This window comes from Lagopus muta, chromosome 14 (genome assembly GCF_023343835.1).
Source record: "Lagopus muta isolate bLagMut1 chromosome 14, bLagMut1 primary, whole genome shotgun sequence".
NCBI lineage: Eukaryota > Metazoa > Chordata > Aves > Galliformes > Phasianidae > Lagopus > Lagopus muta.
The window spans coordinates 15629668-15651848 of NC_064446.1; the positions used below are offsets into that span (position 1 = coordinate 15629668).

Here is a 22181-nt window from a genome sequence, read left to right on the forward strand (position 1 = left end):
TTGAGGACATGGCTCTTTTTGTGAATAATTTCTCAAGCAACAGGAATAACCAAGATGTAGAGTGGAAGAGCAAAACTGGATAAGAAAAACTAGGGAAAAGAAGGAGTCTCAAGAGAATGAAAGCCTCATGGCTTCCCCTGCTGCTGTCAGCCTGCAGACCATGCCCAGTGTTCACATCCCACCCTACCTATGAATGCACAAGGATGCCATATTCCTGTTTCAAAACTAAAGAAAACAGATTACCCAGCAGAAAAGAGACCGTTTTTGCCACTAACATGTTTTGAGGGTGTAGGATACAGCACTCCCAGCCTCTGCCTTTACTTGTAATTTCGTGTGCATAGCAGCAGACCAAATTCTTTCCTGATAAGATAAAGCACTTCTGTGCAGTGCTTGTATTAAAGACAAACTGTAAGTGCGGGGTTATAATTTATTTATGTACATTAGAAACTAGCTAATTTGCACTAGTGACTAGATACCCTATTGGAGGTTTTCATATTTTATGAATCAGCGAGCAAGCTAATGAACAAACAATTAAGGAGCAAAGAAAGAAATGTACTTTGTTTGTTACTTTTAGCGAGCTCTAATAGTACATTAGTGAATACACTTTGTTAAAGCGAGGCAGTCTAGACAGTAACCCACATGGTGTGGTCAGGTAGCTTAGAAAGCAGCACGCAGCAATGAGAAGGCAGCACAGCATGGGGCTGCCCAGTTTTGCTGGGCCAAGCTGCAGGGGGTGAGGGCTGGGGACAGCCTGGTCTGAGTAGGAGAGCAAATGGCTGGGATGAAGATGTGCTGCTTGGAGAGGTCTGGGCTTGGGTCCTCCAACGCAGCAGTGTGCCAGGAGAGCTGCAGCGTGCATGGACAGGCCAACGCACTTGGGGGATGCGTGGGGATGGGGCAGTGGGAGAAGGATGGGAACTCAACAGTTTGCCCGCCCCTCATGCACCTTCAGCACAGTGCAGTGAGCACATCACAGTGGGCTCTGCATGACACAGGGCAGCTGGCCATGGGGCAGCCCCCCGCCCCGACCCTGCTCCGCTGCCGGCTCCCGAAACGCTCCCCTATGCTGGCTCCCAGTTGTCCCTTCCGGCCCCGCAGCCCCACTCACTACCATGGCCACAGCTCACGCTCCCTTTTAGGGCGGCTATAAAGCTGGTAAACACTTGGACTCGTCTGACAAAACATTCAAGCAGGAGGAAATGGGGTGTGTGCAGAAATACTCCATTACATATTGTAATGGCAGACATTAATTCAACGTTAATAATACTTTGCACTTTTCAATCACATATTCTAAACCCCTTCAGATAGGTGGGGAAGCATTTGGATGATGATTACTGGGCAGAGCCCAAAGGTGTATTCTTCCCTTAGGCACAAGGAGATGAAGTGACTTGTCAGAGTGGCAGTGCCGGGAAGAAATCTACATCTCCACATTTCCAGACCTACATTCCCATCTAGTTGCCAGAAAGAGGAGTTAATTTAAATATTACCGTTTGCTGACCTACTTACAACTACCATCAAAACTTGGAAGTAGCGATCAAGTATTCTCCCCTCCATGCTCGGGCTTTTTTAGGATAACACTATCTTTGAAGTACGCCTTTCAGCCGCATTAAACAGACAGATCATTATTATTTGCTCCACTTTCTTAACGAGTCCCTGTTTGCTGCTATTCAGTGCTGCAGTTTGGATAGACTCGAGCTCAGTTGCACAGCTCTGCAAAGCATCTCCCCGGCACTGCAGCTGCTTGTGTTGGCATTGGTGTGTGGCTGCAGTCACACCGTGCCCAGCGAGTGGGGAGAACCTCTGCAGAGAGACCAAAAAGTCTGGGACCATGCATCTGCTCCATTTGTCCTCTTCCCCTTGCTTTTCTAAACAGCCCTCTCCTTCCTCAGCCAGCCCATCTTCAGCACTTATTGGGCCACTCTGTCACCTTTTACAGTCAGCCTTCCTCTGCATCACAAAAACCCCAAACCCTTTCCTGCTTGCACACAGAACTACAGGCACAGCTGAATGTCAACAACCACAGCATGCAGCTGAAAACACTCTCCGTGCCCTTCCCAGCACAGAGCATCCCCTGTGCACAGCCCTCCTCTTCAGGTTCACAGTGTCACGGTTACTCCGCTCTGGGATGGGGAACAGAGGCTTCAACCCCGCGCACTAGGCTTAAAAGTTGACAGAGAACATGTGAAGAGGGCAGAGGAAATGGTCAGTGCAGTGCCTGGCTCTGCGGGCTGAGCAGTGCTCCCCAAGTAGGTCACATCCTTCAGAGGGGAAATCACGGCCGCTGGACCCAGCGTGTGGCTGAGCAGCCCCAAAATGCCCCAGTCACACTGACCACACTGCGTGCAACCCTGATCCCCGCATCCCCACATCCCACAGCTGGCTCCTGGCCCCAGCCCCGCTGGCAGCTCCACCCCAGCGAGATGCCACCCCAAATCCCCCCAAACCCTCACCCCCCTGCCGAGCCCACCCAGCTCACAGCAGCCGTTAGACATCCCCAGCCTCGCAGTAACCTCCCTCCATGCAAACTGTTTACAGACATTTATCGAGGTGGGCCAGGTGTGGATGCGGTTACCAGCCTGGTGACTGTTTACCTCACCCTCCGTTCGGCATCACACTGTCACAGACTGTATGCAGGCATCAGATAACGGCGCACAGCCCTGCACACCCGGCTCACACATGCACACGGGGACGCGGTTCACGCGCAACCCTCGCAGCAAACCGCACACCGACTATCAGCCTCATCTCTTTTTTTTTTTTTGCTGAAGTAAATTACACTGAATTTTTTTTTTTTTTTTTTACCCCTTTTCAAAGCCAATACACAAATGACAGGATGTTGTTGAAGGAAAATATGAGCTTTCATAAGCTATTATTATTAGCACATGCGCACCTCGCCGCCGCTTTGATCTTACTGTAGGTTCGTGTTTGTTCCCCCTGAACTCAACCCCGATGTCTGTTCTGATAGAGATCACCAACAATTAAAGTGGGATTTGTCAGCCCGAGCTGCGGGGCAACTGCAGGGGGACGTTCTGCAGAATGCACGATGCTCAGCTCTCCCGAAGCCTCTCGGCTGTGACGAGGTGTTTGCTGTAAAGCGGAAGGGTGGTAATGTGTACTGAATAAGCACCCTTTGATATTCTGCATGTGAGTTAAGAGCATGTTCAGGTTTTGTTTGCAGCGGAACTGTACTTCTTCCATTGTTTTCTGAGCAGAAAAAAAAAATAAAAAGAAATAGAAGAAACAACGTTCAAAAAAAAGCTGCTCTAAAAACGGTGTCGGTTTGATTTCAGGCAGCCAGTGACCAAAGTGAGTTTCTATATGCTATTATCTATGGCTTTTAAAGCCCCTGCTGACAGCTGGAGCCCGCCCCGAGCAGCAGTGCCAGCCCTGAGCTGCCCCTCCACTGCCTTCACAGGAGCTGTTTGCTGAGTTCCAACCCATTACACGTCTGCAAAGGCACTGAAGGCAGTGGGATTTACAGCCAGCACTCAGGGCGCTGTGTGGGCACGGAGAACAGAGAGAAAGGGCAGCAATTAGGTGCACGGAAGTGGCTGTCCAGTGAGCAAATATGATTGCATTATAAATGATGGGTATTCTCACAGATGAGAGCCGCCAGCACCTGGCTGTGTTCATGCAGGCTTAGTGCTGTGCAGACACAGCACTGCACACCTTCATCTCTGGGAAGGATACAGAGAGAGCTGAGCACATCACATTTTCCAAGGCAAATGGAGGGAATGGGTGAAAGGGAAAAATCTAACAGGGACAGGTGATAGTCTTTTCAAAGCTGAGCTATGCTCTAATACAGCAATGGGCCACAAAGGCAACACATGGGGATGGGAGCTCCAATGGATGGAGAACCCTCTGGGAGGGGATCTCGCCCATCCATTCTTCCCTGCAATCACTGCTGAGCCCCAGTGAGTGCCCCAGGTCTGGAGGTGACACACAGCACATCCCCAAACCTGGGGCTGTTTGCACTCGGGGTGATGGCAGCAGCAGGCTGGAAAGGGACATGTGAAGAGCTGTCCGTCAGGAGCAAAAGAGTTGGGAGCAAGAGGTGCTTGTTCAACGACAAACCGAGCACGAAACGGCATCAAGGGAGCAAGTTTTGGAGAAAGCCAAAGGAAAAGTTTGAAGAATTCCACAAACACCCGATCAGCCCCAACAGGAACAGGAACAGCTGCAATCGCAGGAGGCAGCGGCAGCCAGCGCTGCTGAGCGACGTTTCCATCAGTGTCCTGCCAGCAGTGCCATTACTGGATTATCAGGGCGGATTAAGCCTTTAGCCAATTACCCTGACTGGTAAATTGTAGATTGTCTAGACTTCTTCGTGTTCAACAACACACATAATGTTTTCCCTTTATCGTTACGCCATCGGCCCGCTCCTGTGGGACGCATCCTGCGTGGTGCAGGTGAGCCCTGCCTGCAGCTCGGCGCGGCCCTGCGCGCAGACAGATTTATTTCAGACAGGATTCTCATAAATTCAGAACGACTTCCAACTTTCTTGACTAGGAGATCAAAGAGGAGAGCATTTGCTTCGTGCCATCTGCAGAGCTGCTCGACAGGGCCACGCAGTCTGGGTGGGGGGGAGGAGAAGGGAAAAAAGAAAGTCTCGGAGATTGTGCCCTCAAAAACAAGCTCGAATGCCACCCTCACATTAAAAAGCTCTGGTTGGCAGTAACAATTAATTTCTTAACTGAAACCCGCCCAACTGTGTCCAAGTGTTTTAATTTGCCTATTGCTACAATATGCAAGGGAGCTGGCAGTAATGGATTTGCAATTAAAACTAAAACTGGCAAAGAAATCGCAAAGCTGGCAAAAGAGCTAATCTGCAAGCCATGATCACAAGATTACAAAGTGTTTATGCACATGCTAATTACCCGCGCACATAGCTGAGAATGACTTATAGGAGAGAAGCCTGGCTTTGTGTGATCTCAGCCCCTGGATCCGGACGGCCCGGCCGACATCGCGCCTGCTTCCCACAGCTCCCACTGCCATCAGAGCTGTCCTGGTGCACGCTCATGGAAGCAGCAAGAAGGACAAGGGATGGGGAGGCCTGGAGCCCTCGCTGCCATCTGGCTCCTGGTACTGCCAAGAGCCTTCGCCTGGTCCACAACTGGAGTATGGAGCCTCTAAGTGCGAAGTGAGCACCACGTGTAATACATTCACACCTGGTTATTCAGCACCCTTGATGCCAACCTGCTGTCTCTCGGCTCTACAAATAGCTATCCCCATCAGTCCTTGGGCAGCAACAGGTCTCGGTGCCCCCAGCCCAGCAGTGCATACTGTAACACTAAGTGCAAATGTGTGTGTGATGCTGCAAGAGCAGAACCCGCACCAACCAGCTGCAAAAGGACAGGCTGGGAAGGGGAGGAAAAGGACGCAAAAATGATCAAACATCCATGCAATTAGCTAAGAACAGAATGTGACAGTGGTCAGGGGCACCATGACGAGCAATTTGGAACCACAGGAGAGAATTTCAAGGAGAAAAGTGTGGCAGCGTAGTCCCGGAATAAAAGGCTGCTGGGAAAACTGAGATTCTTTAATATATAGGATTAAGGATTGCCAGTATCCTCAGGGAGGAAATGCAAATGGGATTCAGACCATTTTTTCCATAAAAATTAGGAAGGAGAAAGAATAGACTTTGAAGTTCAACATGTTAGTAAATGAAAGCAACAGCAAAGGAGACACAAAGAGAAAGCAAGCCCTGGACGCCTAGAATTATGTCTTAAACACTTGATACTGAAAGACAGAACCCGAGGTGATGAGGAGACTTCCCTTCATGCTATGCACAGAGCCCAGAAAATCTGTAGATTAGAAACTGCCTGAGAAAAAAGCATTGCACAACAAAGGTAGGATGGAGTGCAGCATTCAAATGGGATTCTTCGAGCCTTATTCAGCCAGACCAGGATGACGAGATGCAAGGAGCACAAGGATGGATGCTTTCGCATGCACAAAGAAAGGATGGTTGGAATAGCTGATCTCAGTGGGCTTTTCCAACCTTAATGACTTTGTGATTGACTCCATGATTTCTGGAGGTGCTCTCTGCTCTACGAAATGGTGGCTGGAGCCAGTGGCACCGAACGATCTGAGGGGATATCAGGAACTCAGTGAAGAGATTTGCAGGCTTGCTGCACTGAAGGGGCCAGCTGCTCCTGACTGATATGCTCATGGAAGTCCAGACTGCGGAACAGAAATACATCGCAAGGATGCACAGTAATATTCATAGCTGGCAGAGGATGGACCATCTTCGTGGTGACATCCTGGAGGTATCAATGGCTCGGTGCTGGGAGCCAGTGGAAAAGGGCAATTTGTGTTTGGCTGATGATGGCTGCAGCCTGTGTGCTTGTGTAAAGCAATTACAGAGTGAGCTTAGCCCATCATTACTGGTGGCCACGGAATGCCATGTGTCAGGAAACGGCATCTGATCATCACCAATGCAGATAAGCGTTCCGGACATAATTGGTGCTACAGAAAGGGTGATTCAAGGGAGAAGCGCTCCAAAACTGGGCTTGGAGAGGGATTTATCCATCCCTACCTGCAATGCACTGCCAAGCAGCTGATGGTAAATGCAGCCAGCTGATGGTAAATGCCATTGGGGTGGCCAGGTGAACTCCAGTAGTCTGTGACACAGAGATGATAAACGATGATAAAAGAGAAGATGATATAACATTGGTTCCTTCAGACCATAATCTCGGTGGCTCTACAGCTTTTCCTTGTTCCAAGTGAGATATGTGAACTATAAGAACTTAAAAAATGCAACAGAACCACAAACTTCTGTTGTTGATGATGTTTCTAAATGCATCTGAGAGGATTTCTTTCCTGGTGTGCAAAGGTTGGCTGGCTGCTCTGCACCTGCAAACCAGGATCTAGATTCCAGGAGCTGCTGCTGGGGTCTGCTGCTCCGCTTTGCTCAAGGAGAGACCCATGTAGAACTGCTGCCTATTTAAAGTCTTCTACAAACCAGTTTAATAAAAGCTGACTGCATCTGCTTCCATGTTATTAGTTCTGCCCCAAAACTCTGTTCCTGGCAACACAATGTTCCACGCTAATGAGCCAAATCTTCCCCTCCCATGGCAGCACTCCTAAACCTCCACACCATTCAGTTCACAAAGTTACCACCCTGTTTTTCCCTCGGGGGAGGGAAGGATTGCAGCTGCAGAGGGGGTTCTTCAAATAATATGAAGGCCAGAGATCTGTGGGAAAATCTGCTCTCAGACAAATAGCACTTGGGGGCATCTGCAGAGAGAACCAGCCCCTCTTTGCTTCTGTCTGGGTCCCACGTCCTTCTGGCAGCAACGTTTTTTATGAACCACGCAGCCATTAATCCCCTGCCAGTTCATACACCCTACCATCCTCTGTGGGCAGACAGCACAGAGTGGGAGATAATGCTGCAGGGAAGTGGTATTTATTTCAGCTGGATTTTGCGGCTTCATGGGAGAGTTTCTACTCGGGGCAGTTATTTCTCGCTCACTCCTCCTGCAAGAAGGAGGGATCTGGTGCGGGCTAAGGAGACCGTTCTCAACTCCTTTTCCTGTGAATTTTCACCCATTTTTGCCACTTCCCTCCATGCAGCACCGAGCTCGAGATAAACAGCAATCTGAGGTTATCATTCCGTCTGCAACACCCCGTGATGCTTCTCGGATTAAAGAGAAATCAGATAACCCTCATTACCTGACTGAAACTTGCTGCTAGACTTTTATTTAGAAGCGATAACGTTGGAGAGCCGGGCTGGAGCTCGGCTGCCCACCCCCCATCACCCCACAGCTCAGCACCCATGGCCCCAGGAAGGAGCAGCCCAGTGCAGGGGCTGCAGGCTCTCCTGCTCACTGGGCACCCAGCCATCAGCTGCACCCGCTCGTGCCCATGTTCCCCGTGTTCCTAACAGCTGCGCTGAAGTCATCAAGTCATCTTTTGGTTACAAACCTCTCTGTGCCACATGTGACATCTGCCTGCAAAAGATTTCATTCGCTTCTGACTTCGCCTCCAGCCATTCACTGACAAACTGGCAGCTAACGACTGCTAACAAATGATTTCCTAGAGATTACGGTTGAAGCCAAAAGAGTTCCAAGATAAATAGACTCATTCCTCATGACAAGGAACGTGAATTATGCATCCAGGGGTTTGGTACATGTGTCCAAAAAGTATGCAGTGCAATCCCAGAGGTTGTACTCATCAGCACATTACAAGTGGGTAAATAGGAATGATATTTTGTCCTGGGTTTCACAGCAGGGATCTGTGCACTCTGGGTGTTTGGGGCAACACACTGGACCGCCCAACCAATGCTTCCACCTAACAAATGTCATCCATGAAATTACCATTTAGGCTGGAAAAGGTTTTAAAGCATGAGAACATGCCAATCGCCTTGAAGGAGCTGTGGTTTCAGGGTCACCTGCGACTTAATAATAGATTATGAAATCACAATTTGTTTAATATCTGAAAGCTAATGGTCTCACAAGCAGCACAGCTCACTTTCTTTTAGTCAGTCTTACTCTGATCTCTTTTGAAACACCTCCCATTGCAGCAGCCTGCTTCGATTTGGGGACAATTATTCTGTATGGATGTGGCTTTGCCTGCAGTGCTCTTCAAAGCTCACTTGCACATAAAATGATAACACTTCAAAACACTCCAGGGGGAAACTGAGCCCCAGACAGAAGAGCTGCTGGGGGACCCGGAGCAGAAGCTGGGATAAAACCGTGCTTCCTCCATTGCATCCCTGCACGCAAGTACAAGACTATCCGGTTCCTCTGCTGTAAAACTTGGTAGCATGCCTCACTTCTTACCTGATTTTGAGAACATCCTGTGTTAACACACAAACAACTGGCATTACTAACGTCTGTGTAGCTGGCTGTTTACGTGGCACCTGGTGCTCTCTGGTAACAGGATCGCTGGGCTCCGAATCAAACAAAGTGCAGGGCACAGGCAGAGGAGCAGCTCCCAGCCATGGCACCAGCAGTGCACCCGCCAGGAGAGACACAGATTTACAAAGAAATAACAGCAGGCCAACAGTGATGCTTTTCGAAGTGGATGCTCATCTTTCACAGGCTCACTTCCAGCACTGCAGCCTGCCTCATCCCTCCGCATGCATTTCCATACAGATCCATATACTGCATGGGTAGGAGTAGCAGATTGCTGTTTGAGAAAACGTTATTTATGCAAAGCCTAAATATCTGTATGTAGTTATTTACCATTTTCAGTCAATGCCAATAACCAAATGTCCAGCACTGATGATAGCAGGTAACTTGCTGCCCACTGGAGTGAAGAAACGGAATCTTTACAATGCTTTTGTTCAAGTGCTGCTAAGAATCGCAGAGCTCCATCCTAGCAGTGCACATCTATTGTTTGAACTGCATTCTGCTCCCAGCAGGAAAAGCCCAGACTCCATCAGAATAGCAGGAAACCTGTCAGATGTAACCCTGGTTTCAGCCATCCAATCAGTTACAGAAAACAGACTTAGGACCCAGGCATGACGTCAACTTTAAGGTAGAAGTGTTCAAAACTTCTGGGGGCTCTTTCCAAATGTACCTGTTGCATTATACAGAGCGTGTATGCCAACGTGCGAGTCAACATTTCTTAGCATTTAGCTGGAAAGACGCTGGTTGTATTTAGAATTGAATGCATTTATTCTGCGATGTCTGGAAGAACTAAAATCATTGTCTTGTGGAGGTGTTCCCACATCCATCTGTTTCAGGGAGCTAAGCAACAGGAAACACATCTTGTACAGCATTTAAACCTTCAGGGCTACTAGCAGCCTGCAAGAACTCAACAGATGGATTAAAGTCCTCAAGAGAAGGCTGCCATTGGAAAAGGACTCCAGGGCTGAAAAAAGAACAAGAGCTGCCCTCTATGTTAAACCAAACTGTAGTATGACTGCAGCCCTCACAATGAACCACTTTGAGCTGCATTTCTTGAAGAGTTTTTGTTCTGCCCCATTAGCATCACGGCTATATCTGACTTACACGAGACTTCAGCCTCAATGATTTTCACGCCAGCTATTTTTGGAGCAGTGTAATTTTCTTTAACACCTTGTTATTTCATTCAAGATCACCAAAGAGTCGACTCCAATTACAAGAGCAAACTGATTTTGAAGCAAACTGTTTCCAGTCAGCCTTAGAGGAGCTATGCACTTAAAACCTTGGACAAACCCAAACCCCAACCTTCAAACACTTGGATGTCTGCAGGCGCGTGGCTCCGGCATCCCCATCCCTGCTTACAAAAGACAAACGCAAACAGAGATCAGCACTGAAGACTCCACCAGTTTTCGGAAAGCTATCCCTATAGTGATGATTTCAAACAAACAACAGGCCAAAAACAAAACACAGCAGCAATAAAATAAAATCTGGCCAGCTCTTCAAAAAGATCCTGAGTGATATCAGCTGGCACGGCCCTGTTGTCTATCCCAGAGCTACAGCGGTGTGCACCAGCCAGGGCTTTGCTGCACACACACCAAAGGCAGCAGGCTATACCTTTCCATTCTTCAAAACCAAAGCCAAATTCTGATGGCTGGGATGAGGAAGAAATTTTTGTTGTGGATATATTACTGCATAATTACTGCAGATCTCATTTACTTTCTTCTGAATACTACAGCAGATACAAAGGCCGGGCAGATGCGCTGCTCCTCGTGTAATCACTGATGCTCTAGGTTCGACAGCCTACCGAACATCAGTGTGTCTATTGGAGGAAAAAGAAAATATTCTATGGGTAAGACTGGGAAAATCCAGCTGATACCATCAACCACTGCCACACTGACGACTAGGAACACTGTCACACCAAAGAAAAAGCCATCGACCAATTTTCTCAATATAATAAGGTTTATAAATCAATGGATACGATCAAAAAGGAACACCGCTGGGTAAGCAACTATTCTTACTTATGGGACCAGAACGTGGAAAATTCCACAAAGCACAAATGTTGCTAAGAATATTCAAAAGTCAAAGCTTTCTGTGGGTGTGCATGCATTGAGATGTCAACACAACTATTTCACGATCACCAAAATTGCTACTAGCCTGCATCCTCTCCAAATGGCTATTTTTAGGAGCCAGCCTTTCATGTGGTATAACGATGTGGATTTTACAAGAGCATTTATAATGTGTTTCATATGGTGCACAGCCCTAGAGAAACTGCTTTGTATCAGAGAAAGTTAAACAGAAAGGTTTGGGGTCGTTTTTCTCTTTTCACTTCTCACTTTGTATGACTGCTTCTGTCTTGGATTTAAGGCGAATATGCATATTTCCATTTCTCCTCCACGACTACATGGGCTGTCCAACGCCACATGGAAACACGAGCACGGCACAATGCGCTCCCACGAGAGTCACCTGGATGCCCACAGCCCCCATCACCCCCCCACGGTCAGATTTCAAAGCTCACACTGCCACGCTGCATGAGATACAGCAGGAAGTCGGAGCTCAAAGGGCAGCCCTCAGCCTGGGTTATGCTGGTGTCAGGGGCTGCGTGCCGTCTCCCACGCTGGAATGGGCCTTTCTTCTTGAAGGGCAAAGTCACACAAAGCATAATTTGTAGATGAAGGATACTCCTCCTCGCTGTCTGTCCCAGCTCCCACTGCCATGACAGCAGACCACCAGCCTGGCCATGCTGGGACCTGCACCTCTCACATGGAAGATTTACAAGGGTCTATTAGCAAAGAGGGTCAACGTTTCCCCATGGAGTCATCTCTTCAGACATTCCGCATTCCCAATCCCTTTAAGCTCTTTACTGGGAAGACTGTCACCTCAACAATTATTCTATAAGCGTGTTTATAATTTCCCCCTTGTGCTGAGACAGGCTCACCTCACAACCCCAGACCCACCTGATGACCTCAAGCCTTTGTGTCTTCCCTTCGCTTAGTTCCAGCAGAGAACCCCAGTTTACACTCCTCAGAGCAAACCACAGCAGAAAACAAACCCAACATACAGCACAGAAGTGGAATTACTTTTAAAATAAAGGTCTTTCTTGGTCAGTCCAGATTACTACATAGCTCTACAAGACAGATGTGTACTTTGTATGTTACAGCTCAATGGAACAAAGGAGATACTATTGAGATTTTTTTTTTTTTTGCCTATCATTTAATCAAGTGTAAAGCTCTTATAACCACAGGGAAAAAGTGCCCTAGATTCTAGCATCCAGCTTTACTTTGGTTTTGAAAACTTCCCACAGCATTGTGGTGCTTATTGTTTCATTTAACAAAATACTAACTCTGGGACCCCACGAAACACAATGAAGCAGATTCCTCTAGCTGCAGCTGAGCTGTGGTGAGCAGCACAGAGGACAGGATGGCAGCAGGAAGCCATGGCAGCACATTTTGCCCAGCCGTGGGATGCTCAACCAGGTACTGCTCTGTTGGATGGGTTTTCCTCACCTTTCTTATCTCAGCCCTGACCTCACTTGGCAAAGGCAGAACAGGCCTTCATAACCTTGGGGAGGGTCTTGGTTTATCAACATTCAAGGGCAGATATTAGCAAAAATGTCATCATGCAGGTAGGCGCTCATGAAGGAGAGAGCTGTTTTCCAAGATCATTTGGAGGTGACCAAGAAAAAGATCCTGCTGTAATCAAGACGTAGAGGCACATGGTGTTGCAATCACTTCCTCTGAGAAGCCAAGCAGGTGGGTTTGAGCCAGCAGCATGTGCTGAAGTGGCAACCCCAGGGCAAGGACGAGGCCCACGGCTTACGTGAGCAGATGGGTCGGTGTGGCCGGGCTGGGCCAAGGCTGAATCCTCATCCACACTGCGAGGTGCCCAGGAGCCGGCCGGAGCCTTGCCCAGGCTGCTGGACCGCCAGGGATGGGCGTGAGGCTGTCCCTGAATCAGCGGGATTAAAACTGGGAAACGAGCAGCTCTGTCTCCTGTTACCAACCCTCTGAGTCACCTAGTCCTACCAAACCTTCGCTCCTGCCTCCAGACATAGAGATTAACGAGCGAGTATCATGTTGTGTGTATTTTTAAAGAGATCTTTGGAAGAACAGCACATGAAAGAGCCTGTGTGGGGGTACAGACACCTCCCGGCTTGGCAGCACGATGGGATTTTGTCAGGCTGAGGAGCTCTCCTTGCTGCAGCAGCTCTGCAGAGAGTCCAGGAAGCGGTGTGAACCTGCTCTCCTATTTCTGTGCCCTCCACCCACTGTGGGTGAATGAGGTAAGAGCACAGATGCATCAGGCTGGGAGAGATGCTGATGCCAGCTATCTCCCAGCACAGGCAGCAGTGAGCTGGAGTGGGAAAGGCATGGGAAAACGAGGAAAAGCAGCAGCAACTGGAAGGAGATGCATGATGTGCGTTACAGGATTGTGCAAAGCATTGGAGGGCTGGGATGGGAGAGGTCTGTGCTGGGAAGCGAGGTGGTTCCTCCTCAGACAGGCAGGAGATGATCCTTGAGGGTTTGCATCAGGAATTCCCAACACACACACGGAGCAGGGCTTTTAGCAGCTGCACAGCAGCACGTGCTGGGCTGCTGTTCCTCCAGGCCTGCCCTGTGCAGCACAGCCTCCCCACAACAGAGGCTGCACCGAGCCAGGTCCTCCCTTTACCTTCCTTGTGGTGAATTAGCGAGGGGGGGTCAAAGGCCAAACCATCCAAAATGAACACTAAATTCGTTCTCTCTGTATCACTCAGAGCCAAAGGGCAGACAAGGCGGCGCGGGTGTGAAATTAATGTCAAAGCATAGATGTTCCCTCAAAACTGTTGATGTTTCTCACTGTTCGACTGCGATCTGCCACTGACTGCCATGGCACACAGACACCGTCCGGAGCAGACTGCAATCTCAGGTCTGCAGCTCACACCACCTCTACCCCGAAACCTGCTGATCCTGCAGATCACACTGCGGATAGAGAGGGATACAATCCGAGATTGGGATCTGACCCTTCACAGATGATCTGCAAGAGCAGCCCGAGTCATCCCTACAGCCCTCGCCACGTCTCGCCCAGCCACGGAAGTGCCCATGTGGTTACTCAGACGGGAACCCTGGAACAGCAAATGCAAACAAACCCAAATTTGTCAGATTTTTCACCCAAACGTGGGAATGGAGCGGGGCCTACAGACTTATCGCAGAAAGCTGGCCGTGAGATGCTGTGACATGCTCTGCTTCCCAGAGCTGCCGCTTCCCTCCCCGTTCACTCCATTACGGCTCAGGATAGCAGGCTGAGCGGCTCTGCTTTCATCTCGGACACGCCGTGTGCCACTAACCCCCAAACCACTTTGTTCTTCCCAGTTAAAGTTTCAAAAATATTAATCATTAACATGGATGAGCTTTGGGAGCTTGAGTTTATGCTGTGTTTTGCTTTTCTCTCCTAGTTCTCAACCAGTTGAGCTAAGAACATCTCGTGAACTGCAACAGCTGGGAGCTCGCAGGAGCAGTGCCCTCACATTGCACAGCGCCGGAGCAGCTCCTCATCAGCAGCCAGCTCAGCTCCTGTGAAGGAATGCCAGGAGGAGAGCAGATACTGTTGGGCCATCTAAATCACGTGCAGAGTTATTCACAGGCAAGGATTTACATAAAACTCGCTTTTGTTTCCCTGTGACATTTTTCTCTCTCTTTTTTTCGTTCCAAACAACTTTAAAAATAAGGTTATATTAGACCACACACACGCAGCGCTGTATCATGTCGCTGCTTCTTAAGCAGAGCTCTCTAATTTATTTCAAAGGGAAGTTCTGCTTCAAAATTGAGGGTGTGATATGAACTCAGAAATTAACGCAAGAATTTTCCTTGGGGGGAACCAAGACTGAATCAGACATGCAATAAACGACCTCGGAAGCCCTGCACCTCAGTACATCCACCTATCCAACAGCACGCTTTAACATAAAATATTATTTTCACCATTATCCCGTTTCAAGCTAGGTAGAAGAGCTGGAAAAAGTGGATTTGCTGTTTTATTTATTCATGTGTCTGTCTGCTAAAAGACTTATCCATCATCAGTCGCTGCACTCCTAACGTCCTCTGCCAGGAACATAACCACTCGTGGGGACAGGGCACTGTCATGGGCAGGTCCCATAGCACAGATCCTGCTACCAGGAAGCCTGCCTGGTGCTGGTATTGCTCTTGTACTGCTGGATCCGCACAGGGCTGCAGCTGCCAGCCTCTGTCAAATGGGGCACCACACCTGGAGAGGGATGCATCAGCCCCTCACAGAGACAAACCCCAGCTGAGTGGACATGGGGGACTTTTGCCACTCATTTCAACAGAATCAGAACATCACACAGGAAAAAAGAACGTTAAAACCATTGCTCCGACAGTGCAAGCCAGCATAGAAAGACCTGTATAAAGAAGCAGCTGAGCTGCAGATTTCTTTCATGAAATGCTGAGAGGACAACAGCCTCCCTCCAAAGGATGGAGCAGATCTGGGGAAGGGGCTGTAGCAGCAGCAGCAGCCAGTCCCAGTTCATGCTCCTTCAGCGCCTGTCCAGCATAGGGCAGCATTAAAGCTTTGCCCCTGGGACCAATCCTCTCCTTCTAACCACTGAAGGAGACTTCCAGCTCTGTGCTTTTTGACCTCATGATACACATTTGGGACCTGTGGCAAAGTGCAGTGGTTGCACTTTGATCTTGCCCTGCCCAAGGGGACATTTCAAGCCCACTGAATGGAAAGCAAACTTGAGGAGCTGGGCAGATCTCGGGAACATCTGCATTATTTCCTAGGCCAGCTGTCTCACGTGGGGGCTGTCAGTGTGCAGAGATTTAGAAGGTACCGCCACCCTTTTGCTCCTACATGAGCTCCAGTTAGAGAGCTTAACAGCGAAGAAAATGATTTTCCAAAGAAATGGAGGCCCTGGGTTTCCCCCAGAAGAACAGGACATAGCCCAGTGCCTCAGCTTCCTACACAGAGCATTGACGTCCCGCCAGCCCACACCCCACTGGTGCCTGCACACAAGAGGGGTGCAGTGAAGGTGGGAGGACAGAACCCCCCACAACCCAGGCAGTGCACGGAGCAGAGCCCAACTGCTGGGCATGGGACGGGGCCGTGCAGCCCCTGCTTCACAAACCTATGCACAGAAGGAACTTATAAATGCTCCTTCTAAGATTTAACTACCACATGGTACAAGATGTAACAATGCTCAGAAAACCCCCTCGGGTCTCAACTCAATTATACAACTGTAGCAAGAAAAATATTTTAATCTGATCAAAGTGTTAACATGTTTGACCATGTCTGACCTCTAATGTTTGTAACCACCTAAAAGGCTGATGTTCTTACTAAGGATGTACCTTAATTTGATTTAAAGTCATTTGTACTATTTAAAAAAGGATATAGTTTTATGATTTTGTATTTCATTTAGAAAAACAGTTCCTCAGTGCATTAATGTTCTTTGGAAGTTTCTTGCAGATTTCTAACCCGAAAATCCCATATATTCTGCCCTGGGAAACGCTGAACTTTTTCCAAGCATCAGGAGAGCAAAAGCAGACTCGTGCCACACGCATGTGACAGCTGAGAGCCGAGTGAGAAACGGTTCTCCTGGTGCCTTGAAAAACATCAAGATTTCAGGTATGTTTGCAGTCTATGCTGAGATGCTCCTGACCCGTTGTGCCCAGAGCAGCCAATGGCTATTTGTGCTCCTAGAACACTGGAAACCTGAGCTCCAGCTGTTCTATCCCCAATTCCAGCGTTCCCAGCCGCCCTGCTGCCCTCCCTTCTCTGTTTGCCATCTCTGCAGCCACTGATGGATACCTGTGCATGCTCAGAATGGTGCCCATCTGGCCGAGCTGCCCTAAAAAGCAGCCTGTGTTGGCAGCCTGCTGCCAGCCGAGCTGGATGCTGCTGCAGGCTGGCTCTGGCCACATCCTGCACTAGGTGAGGGCCCAGTACATCAGCTGGCTCCGCGCTGCTGATGTCAGGTACCCAGACATGCTCAGCGCATCACACAGGAGCAACAGCAGCATGTGTAAATAACACCAGTGGGTTTGTTTTGACAGAAAATGCAGTTTGGGTTACGGAGATGGAGGGAGCCCAGCAGGATGCCGGGTGAGCATCACCAGGGCAGGGCCAACCTGAGCAAAACAAAACCAAACCGATGCTACCAAACAACTAAAACTGCAGAACAGGCAGCAGCACTACAGCGATGGCAGCAGCGCTCTGGGACGGCTCCAGCACCCTCACAGCACCCCGAGCACTGCAGCAATAATGGGGCTTGCTGGTGCAGGGCTGGGCAGGGGCTCAGCCTGCAGCCTCAGGGCTGAGTGCCCTCTGCCCTTCTGCATGGTGTTTGTCAAGTAGCTAAGTGCAAAACCTCAGTATCGTGCAAAAGCACACACCTGGGTTCACGTTTTTCATTTTTTGTTTTTCAGGACTCTGAAATTAATCCTAACAGCAAACAACTGTTTCCAGGAAGCCCCATTAACCAAAAATACCAACCATCAAACGCACGCATGACTGCAATCCATAATCCCATCCACTCACACAACCTTCCCTCCAACTCACGCTGGAACATTAATTAAATGCACTTCTGTGGAGGGTTAATATCTGGGATCTCTGGTCACAGATCTGACCTCCTCAATTACTGAAGCGGTCGCCAGATCACAGCTCGCAATGCACACAGCAGCAATACAGACGAGGGCAGTACACTGTACAGTGATGGTAAGATGTACACCGTCAACATAAACACAAGAAAAAACGGCTCGGAAATATAGACTGGAAGAATTATTGTACCAACATCAAAAACCAAAGGAATGGCCAGCCTTGAGAAAGGGGAAGATTTCTCCCTCAGTCTCCAGTAACACATTTTTAGCACAAAACACTGAATTGGCTTTTTAAGCAACATTGCTAAGAAACACCGCAGGATCCCAGCAGACCCAACCAACGCTCACTAAGGCCGTAGGTGATTTCGGTGGCTCTCAGGGAATCATTCCCTCTCTGCTGCTCAGTTTTCTCCTCCATAAGTTCCATGCAGCCTATTCACATCTATCTGTTGCTCCAACAGTAACCTCCTGGATTTTTTCTTACACTCTCAAGGGGAAAGGCAATTCACAAACCACAATCTACTTTTCAGCTTAATTGCTAATAAATAGGCTATTGGACTTTGTTGCCCATCTAGTAAGGGTTTAAGATTAAAAGAAATATCCTGCTACAATGAATAGATTAATGCAACTTCGAACTTGAACAGATTCTACACCAGAGAGCAAATTAAATGTGTTTCAATGAGACAAATTTAGTATCATCAATTACAATTCATCAGTGGAGCAGCTTTGTATTTCCGAGGGGTGGAGGGAACACCTGGATCCCCGAAGAAGGGACACAAGATGGGAAACAACTGAAGAGCTGCTTGTTCTGAGAGCAGCGAGGCTGTGTCTTGCCAACACCTTTTCATGCTGGAAGATGAAGGCAACTCCAGGATGTAGAGATCCCCCCAAACTGCCCCTGATCTCAGCAGGAGCTGCACCTCCTGTGTCAGCGGGGCAATGCAGGGGTACAGCTACCAGAGGACCAGTCTTCTCCTGCCTGACCGGTGAGCAGGCTGGGGTGGGAGGACACGGCACTGATTGCCACGAGCAGCATTTTATCACACTTCATTCCCCATGCCACGATCCATCTATTTCTCGTAACACCAATTTGAAATCCCTACCCCTCTTAGCAAACCAAGTGCTTACATTGAGGAGGGCATTCTAGATTCTTCACAGCTTAAAAACTAAAATACACTGAACAATGTTCTGATCTCGTCAGCCTACTGTAAATACGGAGTAACACCTGAAATGAATGCGGCAATGCTGGCTCCCCTGAAATGACACGAGCACAGCCTCTGTGTGCTGCAGCATCGGGAAATTCTAAAGTCCTGGTGGAAAATGGCAATGGGCAAAGACAGCTCTCGTACAGAAGCGTTTAATTCAATTATTCATATAGCAAAACTTTTTGTAAGCATTAAATGACAGAGAGATGCTAAAGGTGATTTGACACGAGAAGGAAAAACTTTATGGGAAGACTGGAACAGCCGTCCAGCTGCACGAGACTGAAAAACCTCCATTGCCATTTCAGAGTTTAAGATTTAAGTTGAAGATCCTCCTTCCGGGTCATCACCCACAGCAGAGCCCCAACTGGCAGCAGGCCCCAGGCTGGCCATCTCACGAGCAGATATGTCAAACTGAAGCTGAGCCACGGGACACAGCTCTGGACACCAACACCAGCAGCTGCTCACCTCCAGACCCAGATAAAGGAAGCATTTCCACATTAGAGCTTGGGATCTGACTGTTGGCAGCACAAAGGCAAGCCTAGAAAACAGGGTCTGTGAAGAAGCTCCCCCAGTAATTCGGGGAGAAGCAGCGCTCGCATCACTCCCCTTTCCATGGAACAGCACTGGGCATTTTAGACACAATTTGTCAGAAAAAAGCACATGTAGGTGCCCGCATGGTACCTGCAGCACAGCTGGGCAGTGAGAGGCCACCAAAGGTCTCCGTAAGGAGAGGATGCACTCACCAGAGGTGACATAGATCCGTTTGGCAGATAGGGGTCTGAGAGCATGAGGAAGGGGTAGCCAGAGTACGCAGATCCTTTATACATCCCTGGGTCCTGGTGCTTCATACCTGCTAAAATCAGAGTTCCCCATCACGATCTGCCTTACGACAGGTGGCTGCTCTGCCTGTCGGGGGGGGACGGAAGAGGTGATGGTGTATTTGGGAGCCTTTTGGCTCCGTCATCCCAAAGGAGCGCACTGTAAGGGTGTGAGGGCCCCGGGGGAGCCGGGCTGGGAGCGGGGCTGGAGGGGGCCGGGAAGGAGAGAGGAAGAGCCACGAGGATCGCCGCCACTAACCATCCTCCATGTGGTCCGGGAGCTTCTCCTGATAAACCCTCTGCGGATCCTGCACGCGGCGGATGGCCTGGATGGGAGGAGAGAGAGAGAGAAGGGCAGAGCGGGGTTGGCGGGAGGAGAGGGGGGAGCGCGTGCCGGGGGGCCGTGCGGGGCGGCCGGCTCACCTCAGGGTCCGCGGCGGCGGCGGGACTGCCGCTACCCTCGGACTCGTTCACCAGCGAGGACTTGAGATCGGCCAGATCGCGCTCGGTGAAGGCGTTCTCGGGGATCTTCTCCTCCTGCTCGCCCTCGTCCTTGAAGGCCAGCATCTCGTCGGTGGCCCCCAGGTCGTCCCCTCCGCCGCTGCCCAGTTGCGGCATGTCGCTCCCGCCGCGCAAAACTTCCCCGCAGTTTTGTTCTCACCGCGATTCCTCCTCGCGTCCGTCTGCGCGTAGGTCGGTTGTTTTTTTTTTTTCCTCCTCCTCTCCCTCGATTATTTTGCTTTCGGAAAAAAGACTTCGCTCCCTCTATATTTTTCTTCCTAAACTTTTTTTTTTTTCCCTCTCTAAATTCTAACAAACTTTTTTTTTTTCCCTTATAAATGTTACCCCCTTCTCCTAAACTCCCTTTCGAATCTCCCTAAAAAATAATAATACAAAAATTTCCTTTCTTAAATCTTTTTCTCCCCCCCCCTCCCTCCTTCCCTCCCGGCAACTGGCGGGGGGCTCTGCAGCCTGCAGCCGGGCAGGCGTCGCGGGATGCCGCGCTCGACGCTGCCCCCCCCCCCGGTGCCGCCCCGCGGCCCGAGCCCCGCAAAGTTTCTCCGGGAGCAGCGGGCGCCGGCGGCAGCCAGAGGCACGGAGCGCCCGGTGCCTGTGTGCGAACGCGGCGGCGCGGCGGCCAAGGGCTGCCGACATCAAAGCGGCCGCCGGGTGATTGGCAGCGCCGGGGAGGGGCCGGGGGCGGGCGCGCACACGCACACACCCGCGCGCACACGAACCCGCGCGCGCACAGCCGAGCGTGCAGCCCGCGCGCGCGGTCGGAGAGGGGTGTCTGCCTTAAAGGGGCAGCGGGGGGAGGGAGGGGTGTGCGGTGCTGCTGGGCTGCGGGGCTGTGATGTGGCGCTGCATAGCATGGCATGGCACGGCATGGCGTGGCAGTGCATGGTGCAGCACGGTGTGGCATTGCATGGTGCAGCACGGTGTGGCATTGCATGGTGCAGCACGGTGTGGTACTGCATGGTACAGCATGGTGTTACATTGCATGGTACGGCACAGCGTGGCATTGCATGGTATGGCATGGTGTTGCATTGCATGGCATGGTGCAGCACAGCATGGCATTGCATGGCACAGCATGGCATGGCATTGTATGGCATGGTACAGCATAGCATGGTATTGCATGGCACGTCACGGTATTGCATTGCGTGTCATGGTACAGCACGGCATGGCAGTACATGGCAAAGCATGGCAAAGCATTGCATGATACAGCATGGCATTGCATTGCATAGCATGGCATGGTACAGAACAGCGTTGCATTGCATGACATAGTACAGCACAGCATGGCATTGCATGGTACAGCACAACACAGATTGCATTGCATAGTATAGCACGACACAGCATGGCATGGTGTGGCATTGTACAGCACAGCATTGTGTGGGGTAGTGTGGCCATGACACGGCACAGCACAGCATTGCATGGCACTACTTGGCACAGCTAGGGGCACAGTGAAGCCATGTAAGTTTGTTTGCATGCACACCCGTGTGCACATCTGTGCACTTATGTTTAGCTCTGCTTACACATCAGTGCACACATGTACACACACATGCATCTGCACACACATTTTCATACCCAGCTCTGGCACGGCACGGCACGGCATGATAAGGCACAGTGTGGTATGGCACGGCACGGCGTGGTACAGTACTGCAAACTGTATGTGTATGTAAGTGCTAGTGTGCACACACTGCTGCACACACATCTGCATGCACAGTTCTGCACATGCAGCTGCAAATACACCTGTGTGCACACATAGCTCTGTGTGCACTCTTCTTTGTGCACACGGCCTGTACTGCTGGTGCACACTGCTGCTGTGCTGCTCACACTATCGGTGTGTGTATGCCCACACGCACCAACATGCACACAAGGGCTCATGGAATTTCCTGAGTTGGAAGAGACCCACAGTGATCATTGCATCCAACTCCTGGCTCACCATCAGCACTCACTGCACACTCCTGACACACACCAGCACTTGCACACCCGCACTGCACACAGCAGCACCAACCAAGACACAGCTGCCCGCAGCAGCATGCACAGCCCCACACGAGCACACGCAGCTGCACGAGCGCTGCACACTCACAGCTGCTCACAAATGTTCCAGCACGGATCAGAGGGCAGAAGTCTTTGCACACATCTGAAGGCACACACGTGTGCTCTCACAGCAATGGCCATTCCACGCAGGCGCTGCACATGTGGGTGCACACACGCACACCCTGC

The 22181-nt window shown here is 50.1% G+C and overlaps 1 protein-coding gene across 10 annotated transcripts in view; it reads right to left on the bottom strand.

Annotated features, from left to right (window-relative positions):
• TCF7 (transcription factor 7) overlaps positions 1 to 20585 on the bottom strand; it is a 54051-nt gene extending 33466 nt beyond the window's left edge. For 8 of the 10 annotated variants that reach the window (XM_048960287.1, XM_048960286.1, XM_048960284.1 and 5 more), the window contains exons 1-3: positions 19878 to 20585; positions 19714 to 19780; positions 19380 to 19489 (exon numbers count right to left, since the gene is read on the bottom strand). In XM_048960287.1, the coding sequence (XP_048816244.1) occupies positions 19380 to 19489; positions 19714 to 19780; positions 19878 to 20072 (372 nt within the window). In that variant the 5' untranslated portion in view covers positions 20073 to 20585. The remainder of the gene's footprint in view (positions 1 to 19379; positions 19490 to 19713; positions 19781 to 19877) is intronic. The other 2 variants (XM_048960282.1, XM_048960280.1) reach the window with 1 other exon arrangement.
• Positions 20586 to 22181: the final 1596 nt, after the last annotated feature.